The following is a 15,250-nucleotide window of genomic DNA, read 5'->3' as shown; positions in this document are numbered from 1 at the left end:
TTGTACTGTACCACTTTGAAATACCATCTTACAGCAGTAAATGTTATTTATAAATTTTATTACATGTTAAAGCTACACTGTGTAACCTTTTACTTATTACTTCCACCAACTAATAAAGTATTCTCGTAAGCGTAGAATCTGCCATTTAATTACATACGAGTGAGTCGATCAAATGGTGGCAGCCATGTTGTGCCTTCATTTTGAAAATACATTCACCAAAGAGGGACATACCTGGAAATTTAAGCTTCGCCCTTTTGCATTTTACACTCAGTGATACTCATGGGAGAAGTCAAACTGGAAGCCATGTTAATCTTGGAATAATATGGCCACCGTAGGAGTAAAAACGCACTCGGAATTGAAATGAGCAGAAATGAATATTTACTGGGTAGTCATATAACTTTTCACGGCTAGATGGGGGAAAAAAATCACACAGTGTAGCTCTAATATTTTCCAACAAAGTATCTTTTGAGGACTCCAGACATAAAGACTGTACTTGCTGGCACCACAATGGCATGACTTGTGCCAAGACAAACGTTGCTGGATATTGAGTTGTGATAGATTTTTTTTTTTATGTTTATTCTATAGGGAACAGAGGAGGTCCTCATTTGTTGGGTTCCATGCAAGACCTGGTAGGTGTACTAATGTACAGTTTATTACATACACAACATTTTAAACATTAACAATGTCGACAGTTACTGAAATGTTTGAATATTTGTTTAATAGTTATATTTTTATAAAATAATATATCATTTTGCTAGCCTGACTTAAGTTACTCAGTAAATCTTTACTCAAAACATTGTCTCTTTACAGTGGGACCAAATGGAAAGACTCCTGGGAGCCCTCCTCCCTTCTTGAATAATGAATTAAACATTTTTTAAAATTTTGTATTTTCTTTTATAATGAATAAAATAACTACAAACATAAACAAAGTTATTGACTTGTTATTCATTGCCTAAATTGCTATATAGAGTACATACAGATCTTTAGAAATAACCTAATTAAAAATCCTCTGTTAATTGTCAGTTTTGTATGAATCCTGTTATATCTACTTCTGTACGTCTGATATGTTCTCACCTGTGTTTGTCTGTGTATGTAGTTATATATGTACTGTCTATATATTGGTTGTAAGCAGGATTTCTTGTAACTTGGTGGATGGGTAGGACATGGTCCAGGAAGAAAGCTATTATATTTTGTGGCAGTTTAAATTTTAGATTAATTAAATTTGATGTAGTTGGAGACATTTGCTCTACTTTATGCCCTTAATGTTCAGGTTTGTGTCCTTCTGTCCAGATGACATTGATCCGCTCATGCATCGAACATCATGATGGTGCTGGTTCCACCCCAGGGCAGGAAGTAGAACAGTAGTTGGCATGCCGTGTAGATGTACTATCGTTATGTGCCTCTTTATTTGGATAGAAGACCAGTAGTAGTTGTATCTTTTGATCTATTATTCATTGGCAATGCAATAATTATCCATTCAAAGCATCAAATTGATTTAATATTGGCATATAACTATAAATAGATTTAAATACATAGAAAGAGAACTGTTTCAATTTCCAAGAAACAAATGTTACTTGTTTTATACAAGCTGAACAGGACTGAACAAAATAACCTGTATTATGAATATCAGGTGGTCAGAGAACAAATATAAAATAATGGTTCATACACTAATAATAATTATCTTGTCTTTTTAGACTTCTAAAGCTATACAGATCCACTTTGGGAACTGGAAACCCTTAAAGCTCACCTTCACCTGGAAATGAGAGAATGGGTATATGGTAAGAAAATTATGAACATTATATCTGACACAAAATAGTTTTGTGTTTATTATAAAGTTGACCCCTGTGATAACCTTTTTGTCATATGATATCAGCACCATGTTATTCTGCTGTAGTAATCACAAATGAAATGCTTGTCTATCACAATTTCACAAGCTCTCCACCAAAATTTTTATAGTCACTTGAATGATATTTTAGAATAATATTCATGAAGGTAGATTTTCTTTTGACAAGTAACAATAATGATTAAAATGTTATTTTGATGTTACTAATGCAGCACTGTAGAATATTTGTAGATATTTGGAATTGTCATGTTTTTCGGGGCTTTGACTGCTGTGTGATGATGCGTCATCTTTTTCTTTCTGTTTTTCCTTGCAATTCCTTTACAGGTCTCGGTGACTTGACAGAGGATGCTACCTATGGGCTCAACAGTCTCATCAATCGGAGGTCACTCAGAAGTCAACACAGACAGGCTGTAAATGCATACAGCAGTATAGGCGCTTTCGATAACATTGAGAACAGGACCGGTGCACTGAAGATGTGTACTAAATAAACCTGCCTTGCTTTTATGTCAAAAAGCCCTTTTTATGAAGTGATTTACAGTATAAGGGAATTTTCATCAGGAACCCAACTGTTGGAAAATAGTGCACTTTGATTTTTACATTTCAAACCAAAGCTACTAAGTGTTTTCACCCATAGCTTAGAGATAATAAAGGCCACATATCTTCAGGAAAGTATTGACAATATAAATAATGGCACTTTGCTAAAATGTCCAGATTATGTATTGTTATTAGAAACAAAGACAAAATACTAACTATGTGTAAAGGTCTTTTCCTTTCCAGCACTTTTATACAATGTCAATTATATCATAAAAGTTTTTAAGATATATTTACCTGCCTTCATTCTTAAATTCAAAACTAAAAAATGAAAGAAGATATCAGCAAAAACTGAAATTTTACTATTCTTATGAATATTTACATTTATTTGTCTCTTTTTTTTCTGACAACAAAAACAGAAAAGCTGCTGTTTCTCCTGACTGGCATCACCAAGTAGCGGATTAATAATGTTAAAAGTCATTTTGCATGTTATTACAATGCATTACCGGTATTTGCTTTTCACGTGTTCATCAACCTATAAGACTACTGACTTATATTGTGCAGACACATTTTAAATCTCTGCCAACTGAACTGTTGGTGTTGTTTGTGAGGTTTTTGCATCACTGTTTGGTAGTGAGCTTGCTAGTTTCAGTCCAAAACTCCTTAGTGCTGCTTTAAATAAATCATTGTTATTTTTGCATGTAAAAAATCTGATGAAGTACATTGATTATAATGTACTTTACTTCAATATTTCCATATTATACTTTGTGTATGTATGTAAGCTATGTATGCAATATGTAACTACTGTTTGTAGTTTCAGCATACTTGTTAATGGACACCATCAAATCGATATTAAACCATACATGTTTTTCTGTTATGCTTTCCATATCGCATCATCTAAATGTACATCAATATAGTCATAAATCATATCCACTTTAACTGACATCCTGTAAAACTGTATGGTGAAATATCTTTCTTTGTCTTGATGCATACATATGTGCAATACTGTAATAAAAACAATTGTGATGTTTTTGCCTGTTGAATGAACTTCCTATTAAAGTACCATTTGGACACATAATTGGTTTATTCTTTAGACAAATGCAGATATTCACATGTTCAGGACTCAAGTGCTCTCAAGTTCATGGCTCATGCAAAAACACTTAATAGTGCATATTTTACTTAGGTGTGGTACATACATATGTGCACTACTGTAAAAAAACACAACTGTTATAGCATTACCTGTTGTGTGAACTTCCAGTATACCATTTGAACACATAATTGACTGACTCTAGGCGAATACAGATGCTCTCAAGTTCATGGCTCATGCAAGAACACTTAATAGTGCATATTTTACTTAGGTGTGGTACATACAAATGTGCACTACTGTAAAAAACACAACTGTGATAGCATTACCTGTTGTGTGAACTTCCAGTATACCATTTGAACACATAATTGGCTGACACATAATTGACTGACTCTAGGCGAATACAGATGCTCTCAAGTTCATGGCTCATGCAAAAACACTTAATAGTGCATATTTTACTTAGGTGTGGTACATACATATGTGCACTACTGTAAAAAACACAACTGTGATAGCATTACCTGTTGTGTGAACTTCCAGTTTACCATTTGAACACATAATTGGCTGACACATAATTGACTGACTCTAGATGAATAAAGATGCTCTCAAGTTCATGGCTCATGCAAAAACACTTAAATAGTGCATATTTTACTTGGGTGTGTACATACATATGTGCACTACTGTAATAAACACAATTGTGATAGCATTACCTGTTGTGTGAACTTCCAGTACCATTTAAACACATAATTGGCTGACACATAATTGAATGAATCTAGATGAATGCAAATGCTCACAAGTTCATGGCTCATGCAAAAACACTAGTGCATATTTTACTTAGGTGTGGTACATACATATGTGCACTACTGTAATAAACACAATTGTGATGGCATTGCCTGTGGGGTTGGAGGTTGGGCCTCCAAAGTCCTCACTGAAACTATGCCTGGGTCAGGGCTGTGTCCATGAAATGTTGAAATTAAAGCCTGATGTAGGAATAACCCAAATACATTGTTGGAAAGGTCTTGGCCTGGAGAATAATATATGCCAGTATGAAGATGAGAAATGGGTCCTGTTTTGAAATATTGACCTCTGAACCGTGACCTCAGCACATGTTGAAAGCCTTGTCATTTAGGAAGAGAAGGGGCTACAGACATGGGACCAATTGTTATAAAGAGCCCTTCACTTTAGCTATGTGACTATACTCTTGTGGATAGAGTCACTAAAAGGGGGTGCAGTCAATTATGGTCAAAATTTATTTTCACCTATTTAGCAGCTACATATTTAAAATATTATCACACAAATGCTATTAACATCCACTTATATCCCTAGGTGTACTATTAATTAATTGTTTATAACTTCCAATTCTAAGTAATAGGTTATATTGATTTAAACTACAATTCCCTATAGCAGCGCAATGCGGCCTGATACAAATTAGCGCCATTTTTGTAGTTCTTCCAGTTAGCAAAGTATTGCTGTAAATAAGGTTGCAAAAAGAAACATCTACGGAATAAATCAAACATATAGTACAGACGAAGACGTACTTACACTGTATTTAGATGATCTATGTTAAGAAAAAGTAATATTGTTAGTTTATTTCAGATATTTTGGAGCACCACAGCTCGTCCTGCTGGCACAATAGGGGTTTAAAGTAGGGTTATAAAACCATCTATCAGCAGAATAAAGGTTTTACTGCAGCCGAAGTCTTAAAACGTTTGTTTGGCCATATGGCTTTACTAAACTGCCCCCTTTGTGCTTAAAAATGTGATGTTAGCATAGCTAAACAATAATGCTTTTTTATGCATTTGGTGTTAGCAGCAAGGATTAATGTGCTTCATATAAATATTTGTGTAAATATGGCATTTTTTGTATTTATTTTGCGTATACTTTCGGACGTGAAACAATTTACTATAGTAAATTTTAGTATAGGCTACTGTATTATAGTATTTACTGTACAGGCTCGGAAGCTTAGCTAGACTAGGTATTGCATGTGATCTTACATGTGTGGTGACAAAAAAAATAATAATATTCTATTGTTGATCCATTTGTCAACGTAGAAAATATGTGGTAAACAAATGTGTACAAGATAAAAACGGCAAATTATAACCAAAACTGAAATAATGATGATAATTGTTTTACTAAAGAAATTAAAAATCAGTCAGACAATGATAGAAAATTCAGGTTCAAGGTTTTATTATTTACAATGGGGAGAGCTAACTTGTGCTACTCAGTCAGGAAACCAGTTTGTGCAGTGGAGAAGAGAGAATCTATAATTCATCATCCGTAGAGGCATCTGTGGAGACATTCTCATATGGGTCTTCATCATCTTCTTCAACAACAGTTCCACCATTCCCATTGACTACTATTTGGGAGTAGGTTTCTTTCACAGCTACCATGTCTGTTTTGAGCTCCTCACATTTTTGGAGGACAGCACTGTGCAGGCCATGGTAAGCTTGACCAGACAGTCCTGAAGGGTAGCCTAAAAATCAAATTGGGATATACAAAAAACAAAACAAAAAACAATTAACCAAAAAAAAAATTTGGCAGTTTGTATGAATTATCATCTGCAAGCAGTTTAATATAACTATATGAAGTAAACAGAATTAAGAAATTAGTACTCACTCTGTGTGGCCAGGTCATCTGCTAGTACATTAGCCTGGTCCTTTAAGGACCTGCAGGTTCTTGTAAGATGAGTCCAATGTTGTTTCATTTCCTCTAAAATTATAGCCTCTTCCTCAATCAGTCTCTCCAGCTGCATCACCTTGTCAAAAACCTTCTTCTTCATGCCTAAGGAAGTGTCAGGTTCTATGAAGACAAATGACCAATTGAATTAACCACCATATTAAAATACTACCTCTTATTGCATTTTTGAGAGTAAAATCCAATAATGGTACAATTCTTTGTCCCTACAACATAGGCAACAAGTGATTGGTGTTGAATCTACAGTGTGAAAAAGAAAAGGACGAGCCACCTTGAAACGTTAATCTGAGGAATCAGACCATTACTCATTTTCTCGAGTGTAGTTCGAGTTGGCAAAAACAAAATGGTTTAAAAATTAAATTTAATATAGTCTGTCCCAGATTTTCCAAAACAAATGAAAAGCACATGGTGGGCCTCTTTCCTTTGAAAGTCGGAGTTTAATGAGGTAAGCATTTAAATGAAGATTCACTAAAACTATTAATGTCAAACTTTACATACCAGAATCCCAAGGCCAGATAGGGCTTTCTGCTGCCAGAAGGTCTTCAACTGAATCTACAGATTCTGTGGTGGTTGGAAGATCATTGTATTGGGATATGGCATTAAACAGCTTTTTCTTATCCTCTCTAATCCGTCTTCGGATCTTGTGTCGCTGTATGTTACGGTCTGCAGAAAAAATTATAATTTTAAGTAGGATATGCATAAAGTTTGGTCATTGTGCTAATGGACATCCAAAAGGTGCCTTACAAATTATGTTATAAAGCGCACATATCATCGGCGACTAAAAATACAATTGTACAATATTTTGACTACACCTCTGGTTAATTTAACCATAATAAATAACCTGGAATGTGGCCAATGTTCAAGTAACGGAGGGAGTTGGGTGATGGTAACATTGGACATATAGGAAGGCAGGACTTTTCACTCAATGTAGGAAGGTTATGTAGTGGCTTAAGTGCACAGTGTAGATGGAAGACTTTGTTCAGTGTTAAGACATGATCAAATTTAAATTACTTAGTTACAGCTATAGATATCACATTTTAAAATGAACTCCACAAGTACATGAAGGCATGGAGGCTACTTACCCGTTACTCGATACAGATCCCTCTTTTTCTGCTGTATGCCCAAGAATAGGCCTTCAATCAGATGTTGCAACGCCACTGGATCATCTGTTCTGAAGTCATCTGGAGCTGTAAAGTATTTATGAAGGTATTTGATCAGTATCATGCATTTTCTGTGCTACCAAAAATAGAACAACTATACTATTTCTATAAAACACCTTATACATTAAATATGGTAAAAGGAGGATTCAATAAGAGGAATGTAGTAGGAACACATGTAAAAACAAAAAAAGGACATCTACAAATGTTCTGCCAAAGAATCTGAAAACATTTTTTCAGTTTGCTAATTTTTCAAGGGTGAGTAAGTATTATAAATTTGAGGGAGAAAGCTACATCAAGTTTAATTATTAACTTAGCATTTCGAGCCATTTCTTCGTTGATTTTCACTTTTGTTGTTGCATGATTTCTCAGTGAGCTCCTCCTACTGCTGTGAGGAGTATTTCACAACAAGTAAAAAAAAAAAAAAAAAAAAAAAAAAAAAAAAAACATTTCTATCGATAGAAAAAAGTACATACTTACTGTCAGCTGCCCACTGTCTCACATCAGTGACCCACTGTTGCAGTTCCTCATCAGACCTTTGCGTGCACTTCTTTATAGCCTCAATGTCCTCCTTGACTTCCTTTGTCTTTTGGATAGTCTCAAAAGAATAATTAATGAAAAGTCACAAAAACCTTCGGCAATACTGAAAGTATTAGATACTTGGTATGTATAAGTGGACTTTAGTCAATTGAAATTTAACATTCATTGATGAAATCTTTATTTTTTACTTACCTTCAAGTACCGTGTAGACAAGTACTTGTGCAGGTTTCTTTTTTTGCGCTCATTCCATCCTCTGGCATGCAATGTGATCATATCTACTCGTGCTGTAATGATGAAGGCATAAATGTGCTTTTCAATTAGTGGTTAGTCACAGAGTATGTTGAAAAAAAAAAACAAAAAAAAAAAAAGGAAAGCTGTTTCAACAATTACAATGCTTCCAAAGCACAATACATGAGAACTGTAAAAAAGGACCACTCACCAGCCTTACTCATGTATTTTGTAGTTAGAGCCACACGGGACAAAAAGCTGTTCACTTGTTCAACTTCTTCACCAATTGTTGTGCCTGCCCCTGTTTGGTTTTTGCCACCCCACTGCACTTACAGCATGTACACAAGATGTCCAAACTAAAAAATATCAAGTTCATGGATATCAAAATGGTAAAAGGCTTAGTTACCATATTGTTTGAGAATATACATTTACCTCACATTTTGTAGAGTGCCCCTTTGCATGCATAACTGAGAGAAATGGCTTCATCGGAGTAATGTTTTGCATTTCTGGGAATGCTTGAGCCACCTTTTGCAGATAGGGCCAATATCGACACATGATGTCAGTGCAGAAGAACTTGCAGTTTGTTTTTGTGGCCAGTTCCTTCTGCAGAAACCGAGGGTATGCAAATATCTCGCCCCTAAACATGTTCAGCCCTCTAAGCAATATGCTGTGCCTGCAAACTGCCACCTCTAGGCCCTCTTCATCACATTTACTTAGTGTTTGTCTTTTTAGAGGTCTCCCTGGCTGCAGCCCATGTTGATGTTCCACAGATGCCTTTTCCATGTACCTGTAACAGTGTCATATCAAAAATATTCCAAACTAGATCCTGACTCACCGTGTACAATCCCAAATCTTTTGACAAATATCTTATTGGAATGGTCTTCTCACGAACACAATCAACAAATGTTGCTACATCTTTGTCATTAGCAAGAAAAACTCCATCAAAAAATGGTTGTTCCTCTGCCCTACAGGAAGATAAAAAAATAAATATATAGTACCTTGCTATGTGTACTTGTCACGGCTTACGCTGCTGGAAGGAACACGGAGCCGAGGGATAAACGAAACAAGGATTTATTAAATAAAACATAGGCAAGGTAAGAAGCAAATAACAGGTGGCAAGTGGCAAGTGGCAAGTAACAGGTAACAAGTGGACAAGTAGACAAGTAGACGAGTAACAAGTAGACGAGTAGACCCGACAAAACAGAACTGAAAGGACAAGGCTTTTATACAAGGTATAATGGGGAAACACAGGTGGATGGCATGACTAAATTAACAGGGACATGGAACACATGCGGAAATGACTAGACACACCTGGGAACTAATCAAACCACATAGAGACAGAAACTGGGTCACAGGGGCAAAAAACACACAAAATGAGTCCTGGTGTGTGACAGTACTCCCCCCTCCCGGTAGGTGCGTCCTCGCACCGTAGAAACAACAAAGGGAGGCCAGCAGACAGGGACCACAGAGGAAGGAGCCAGGGAGGAGATGACGGAGGGAGGAGCCAGGGAGGAGACAGGAAGGATCTGAAGCAGGAGGTACCCAGCAGGACCCAGGCCACAGCCATAACGGCCCAAGGTGGGGCCGACGGAGGAAGGAGCCATGGAGGAGGAATGGTCACCGACTCCAGGGACTCGACCCACGGCAACAGAGCAAGTGGAGGAGGAGCCCGAGGCGGAGACGTAGAGCCGAAGAGGAGCCGGAGGTCCTAGGCGGAACTGATGGCTCTGGTGACTGACGTGGCGATGTGGATCCGGAAGGCCGCGGTGAGGCCAGAGTGACCGAGGACTGAGGTGTAGCCGAGGGGATGAAGGAGCCTGACGGAGCCGGAGGGACGGAGGGATGAGGCGAAGCCGGAGGAGTGGAGTCCCGAGGCATAGGATGGACGACGCCAGACCAAGGCAGAGCCGGAGGGACGAGGGAGCCAGGCAGAGCCTGCGGACTGCCGGGCCACGGCGGAGAGGAAGGAGCTAGGAGCCATGGTGGAGGCGACGGGTCAACGGGCCGAGGCGGAGTCCAGGCCTCAGAGGCTGGAGGCGGAGGTGAGGGAGACGCCAACCAAGGCGTCGCTGGAGGATGGCGGTCCCGCTGAGCTCGCACCACAATGATGGTAGGCTGAGGGCGAGCAGAGGGGCTGCCAGACGACAGCGGAGGAGGAGGCAGGAGTGGGTGGGAGGGTGGGAATTTCGGAGGAGCAGGCATTGGAGTAAGCTCTGGGGCTGGAGCCCTTCCTGGGCTTAACGGAGGATCAGGAGCCCGTCCTGGGCTTAACGGAGGATCAGGAGCCCGTCCTGGGCTTAAAGGGGGTTCAGGAGCCCGTCCTGGGCTTAACGGGGGTTCAGGAGCCCGTCCTGGGCTTAAAGGGGGATCAGGAGCCCGTCCTGGGCTTAAAGGAGGATCAGGAGCCCGTCCTGGGCTTAAAGGAGGATCAGGAGCCCTTCCTGGGCTTAACGGAAGATCAGGAGCCCGTCCTGGGCTTAACGGAAGATCAGGAGCCCGTCCTGGGCTTAACGGAAGATCAGGAGCCCGTCCTGGGCTTAACGGGGGAACAGGAGCCCGTCCTGGGCTTAACGGAGGATCAGGAGCCCGTCCTGGGCTTAACGGAGGATCAGGAGCCCGTCCTGGGCTTAACAGAGGATCAGGAGCCCGTCCTGGGCTTAACGGGGGAACAGGAGCCCGTCCTGGGCTTAACGGGGGAACAGGAGCCCGTCCTGGGCTTAACAGAGGATCAGGAGCCCGTCCTGGGCTTAACGGGGAACAGGAGCCCGTCCTGGGCTTAACGGGGGAACAGGAGCCCGTCCTGGGCTTAACGGGGAATCAGGAGCCCGTCCTGGGCTTAACAGAGGATCAGGAGCCCGTCCTGGGCTTACAGGAGGATCAGGAGCCCGTCCTGGGCTTAACGGAAGATCAGGAGCCCTTCCTGGGCTTAACAGAGGATCTGGCATAGGTGAATTGGAAACCCCCTCATTTTGACCCATTTGGCGCTCCACATTTTGCTCCCTCGTGGTGGGCAGTGTCGCCGGCTCTCGCACCTGGTCTGACGGGTTGCTCTCCGGCTCTCCGTCATCGGTGGGCTCGGGCTTATGCCTCGTACCGTGGGGAGATTGTAGGCTGGGCTCTGGGTCCAGAGTGGACCTGGCGTGATCCTCCATTGGGCTGACCGTGAGAGGTCACCCATTTCTCACCAGATTCCACTCTATGAATGCGGCGAAATCCTCCCGAGGACCATCTTCGGGCGACAACGCTCTGCACCTGGAGTTCAGGCTGGCGTGATAAAAGGTGCAGAGCGCGTGGTCCGGGTAGCTGGTGGCATTAGCTAGGAAGAGAAACCGTCTAGTATGGTCCTCGAGAGAAAGTCCCTCCTGCTCCAGCAGGAGGAGGAGGTATTCGGGGCGATAGAGGGGATCCATTACACACTACGGAAAGAAAAAGACTGTGAAAAAACGGAAAACAAAACGGAGGGAAAACACGCAGTTTTTAACTATTTAGGTCGGGTCTTCTGTCACGGCTTACGCTGCTGGAAGGAACACGGAGCCGAGGGATAAATGAAACAAGGATTTATTAAATAAAACATAGGCAAGGTAAGAAGCAAATAACAGGTGGCAAGTGGCAAGTGGCAAGTAACAGGTAACAAGTGGAAAAGTAGACGAGTAACAAGTAGACGAGTAGACCCGACAAAACAGAACTGAAAGGACAAGGCTTTTATACAAGGGATAATGGGGAAACACAGGTGGATGGCATGACTAAATTAACAGGGACATGGAACTCATGCGGAAATGACTAGACACACCTGGGAACTAATCAAACCACATAGAGACAGAAACTGGGTCACAGGGGCAAAAAACACACAAAATGAGTCCAGGTGTGTGACAGTACTGTGCTAGACTAACTGAGACTTGTTGTTGTCATTATTAAATGTAAATGTTATAATATACCCCTTTGTTTTGCTGAATCTGTATAGTTTTCTGTTTCCGTCTGCAGACACAGCAACTGTATCTGGGGTGCAAGCTGGGCAAAGAGAAGTGATCAATGCCGCAGAGTTTTTCTCTTTTATGACGACAATATGTCCATTCAAGGAAAGCTTTTTGGAAGACGTTGCCACAAATGTTACCACTCTGAAATTATAAAAATTTGAATACAGTGAAATGCCAGTAAGACTTGCATAAATTCAAAAAACTAATTACTTTCCAAGTCTTACCCTTCCAAATTGTTGTAAGCGCTGTTGTAACATTTTCACAAATGCTTGTCTTGAAAGTCCAGGTGCAGTGATCTTCAGGTCCTCAAACGATGTGAAGAGGTCTACCTTGTATATGGTTTGAAACTCGACAGTGCCTGGCCAGTAACCACTAAACAACAGGTCAACCACCTCAGGTGTCCATGATGCAAGACAAGCTCTGCAATTCATCACTGGCAGGAAGACGTCATAGCGACCTGCTAAGATTTCAAAAGAAAATAAATAAATAGTAAACACACTTTGGCTGCATTTACACTTGGCATTAACATGCGATCACCGTGATCTGCTCAAGCAGATCGGATAATATGCCAATCAGGACACGGTGTGTTTACACCTGTCCACATCAAGTGGCTTCTGTATCTGGATAACAGATTGGATCTCGCATTCCAGAAAAAAAAAAAAAAGATTGCTTGTAGGTCTATTATATTGGGTGCAGAGGCATTTCGGTTGAAACAAGCCCCATAATCAGAGCCTAATGGAGCAATATCAGACTCATATTCTTACTAGAATCTGAATATGATGACGTCAGGCTAGGGTTCTGGAACTTTAGGGTGCGAAAGCAAACATTTCAGTATATTTGCGAATCTATGTACTTCGCACATGTCTGTATCAAAAAACCACACAGCTATGTGCACCAATTCCTAGAGAGAGGAGCGGGAATAAAGACAGTGGTTGGGTCTTGGGTCTTGTGTGACGTCCAACTGTGAATCCAGAAACGATGGCTGTATTGTGTTTACATAACACTGAGATACGATCACAATGCGTCCTCGACTCCCTCTGAACCTGGACACACTAATCGGATAACATTCCCATCATAAGTGCGTTTACACTTGTCTTTTCAATGTGTATGTGGACAACATCCGGATACAGGTCGCATGTTAATGCCAATTGTAAAGACAGCCATTGATACTTTTCAGACATCAGTCAGCAGGTTAAGCCAATAGACAAATACAATACAAAATATTGCAAGTCATACCATTTATACAGATGAGCACAACAGATCGTCCAGCTACAATAGCCAGGTTTTGAGGGTCACAATCACAAATTTTGTCTGGTTGTGTAATGGGCAGCAGACACAATATATTTTTTTCTTTCATCTAGTAACTGAAATAAAAACATGTTTTTAAGCTTTCAAGTACTTCTTACCTTGTTCATATATGACATTTTGGCCACTTAGGTCTTGCACAGCAGTTGATGGTGGGAGAGGTTTATAGAATCCATCTATAAGAGTCTCTCGGTTGTGAAAAACAAGATGTTGATGCATAGAAATGTCACACTGGCCACAGTAACGGGGTTTCGGGAAACAGTCCTTGCATCTGATGACTGCTTGTTTCAAGCTGCAGTGATCACAAGGACCATAATGCACACAGTCTGAAGCAAGCAAACTATCAAGGAGTTTTGGCCTTGCTTCCTCCCAGCGTTCTTCAGACAAGGTTTGCCTCAATGCCCAATCATGAGATGCTGCTGATCTGGGTTCATCACACTCCATTGCATTTTGGAGTTGCTGTAGTTGTAAATCTTGCAATAAAAAATTAAATTAGATTACAACTCCTTACCTGTTACAAGCTCGTAAACCAAGAGCACAAACTCACAAAACATTAAACAAGTAATATCTCAGATATTTGTACATTTAACATTTATCATAAAATGTTGGAACTTTTGTTCATTCAGAGGGACTTCGTGAAGACAGTGATACAGTTCCGATGGTTAAAAACATTTAAGGTAAACTTACCAATAATCTGTTGTGCATCTACATCTCCAAAATGTTGTTTGGAAGTTGAGGCTTCAGATGTGCTTGCAGTATCTAGAATTATAATGCAATTTTAATGCAGTATCTTTTATTCAAACAACAGAACAGATGCAAATCAACATGAAATGGGATTACTTAAAGGGAACAGAGAGGGGAACTATTTTCCACTGTACAGCAGCTCATATGAAAATGTATTTTACAAAATTACCGGTCTGTTAGTATTGACAGACTTCAGGGTATAAATGTCAAAGATATGTACTGTATTAGTAGGCAATATTTTTTTTAGCAAACAGTATTTGGTTGAACACAGTCCTACATTAAATCAAAAACAATTGTTTACCGAGCTCAACTTCTTGAGGGTTACTTGAAGAGACAATGGTTGAGGCAACTGGTTTTCCAGATCGGTCTAGAGTAAAGTAAATGGAAAAAATTATTTGATTTACACAATACTTATTGAAAAATCAAAGGATCTAAAACCTCAAACCATACCTCTCTTTGGTTTGCGCTTCTCATAGACCAAGAATCCTTCTTGGTCTCTTTTTTTCCACCTAAGTTTATGATCAATCTTTTTTCTTTTTTGTTTTTTAGGTGGTGTTTTGACCGCTTCCTCACTCTGTATTACTCAAACATAAGAGGTAGAACAATGACTCTGAACTATATACATTTTTAAGAAGTAGAATAATAACATGATTCAGAATATCATTTATGGAAGTTGCAAAAAATGCAAACAGTAGTAGTAACAAATTCCAATGATTCATTTTCTTTTCACACATTAGTGAAATACTGATTGATGCGGGAGCATGCTACATACTACATGTATGTAGCAGGTATGTTTTATACAAAATACCTGCATCTCCTCCAAATCAGCCATTATTTCCTCAAGATCACGGTGTAATTCCTCCTCCATATTTTTCTCAGTCATTTATTTTTTAATACCTGAGGACCATAAAAAACAAAGTACACATAAAAACAAATGAAAATAAATGGGTAGTGGTTTGCAGAGGATTTCACGTCCATGGTTAAGGTGGGAAACAACCTTGATGAGGTTTTCTTTCCCTACACAGGCAATGCTTTAATAAATGTTTTCAATGCTAGTTAATTGGGTGCCGGTGATGCGTTGGTGATGCAAGTGTTTAAGGTCTGAAGCGGAGCAACCGCCTAGCATTAATCAACTCACCTGTCTGCGTTGTAC

At 39.8% G+C, this 15,250-nt stretch overlaps 2 protein-coding genes and 1 long non-coding RNA gene across 3 annotated transcripts; all 3 read right to left on the bottom strand.

The window, feature by feature from the left end:
* Positions 1-5,620: 5,620 nt before the first annotated feature.
* LOC132118994 (uncharacterized) lies at positions 5,621-8,768 on the bottom strand. Its single transcript, XM_059528736.1, has 8 exons — positions 8,501-8,768; positions 8,286-8,397; positions 8,039-8,130; positions 7,787-7,904; positions 7,232-7,336; positions 6,648-6,812; positions 6,072-6,254; positions 5,621-5,928 (listed from the first exon to the last, which is right to left on the bottom strand). Exons 1-8 carry the CDS (start codon positions 8,717-8,719, stop codon positions 5,717-5,719), a joined length of 1,206 nt encoding a protein of 401 aa, XP_059384719.1. The 5' UTR covers positions 8,720-8,768; the 3' UTR covers positions 5,621-5,716.
* Positions 8,769-12,023: 3,255 nt separating this feature from the next.
* Positions 12,024-13,388, bottom strand: LOC132118993 (uncharacterized). Its single transcript, XR_009426093.1, has 3 exons — positions 13,285-13,388; positions 12,273-12,505; positions 12,024-12,189 (listed from the first exon to the last, which is right to left on the bottom strand). It is a non-coding gene; the product is annotated as an uncharacterized LOC132118993 (long non-coding RNA).
* A 43-nt stretch (positions 13,389-13,431) lies between these two features.
* On the bottom strand, positions 13,432-14,971 carry LOC132118966 (uncharacterized). The gene is made up of 5 exons (XM_059528715.1): positions 14,906-14,971; positions 14,548-14,671; positions 14,399-14,464; positions 14,041-14,112; positions 13,432-13,826 (listed from the first exon to the last, which is right to left on the bottom strand). Exons 1-5 carry the CDS (start codon positions 14,963-14,965, stop codon positions 13,432-13,434), a joined length of 717 nt encoding a protein of 238 aa, XP_059384698.1. The 5' UTR covers positions 14,966-14,971.
* Positions 14,972-15,250: the final 279 nt, after the last annotated feature.

Source organism: Carassius carassius, chromosome 38 (genome assembly GCF_963082965.1).
Source record: "Carassius carassius chromosome 38, fCarCar2.1, whole genome shotgun sequence".
NCBI classification, from domain to species: Eukaryota; Metazoa; Chordata; class Actinopteri; order Cypriniformes; family Cyprinidae; genus Carassius; species Carassius carassius.
This window is presented reverse-complemented; position numbering and strand designations above follow the sequence as displayed.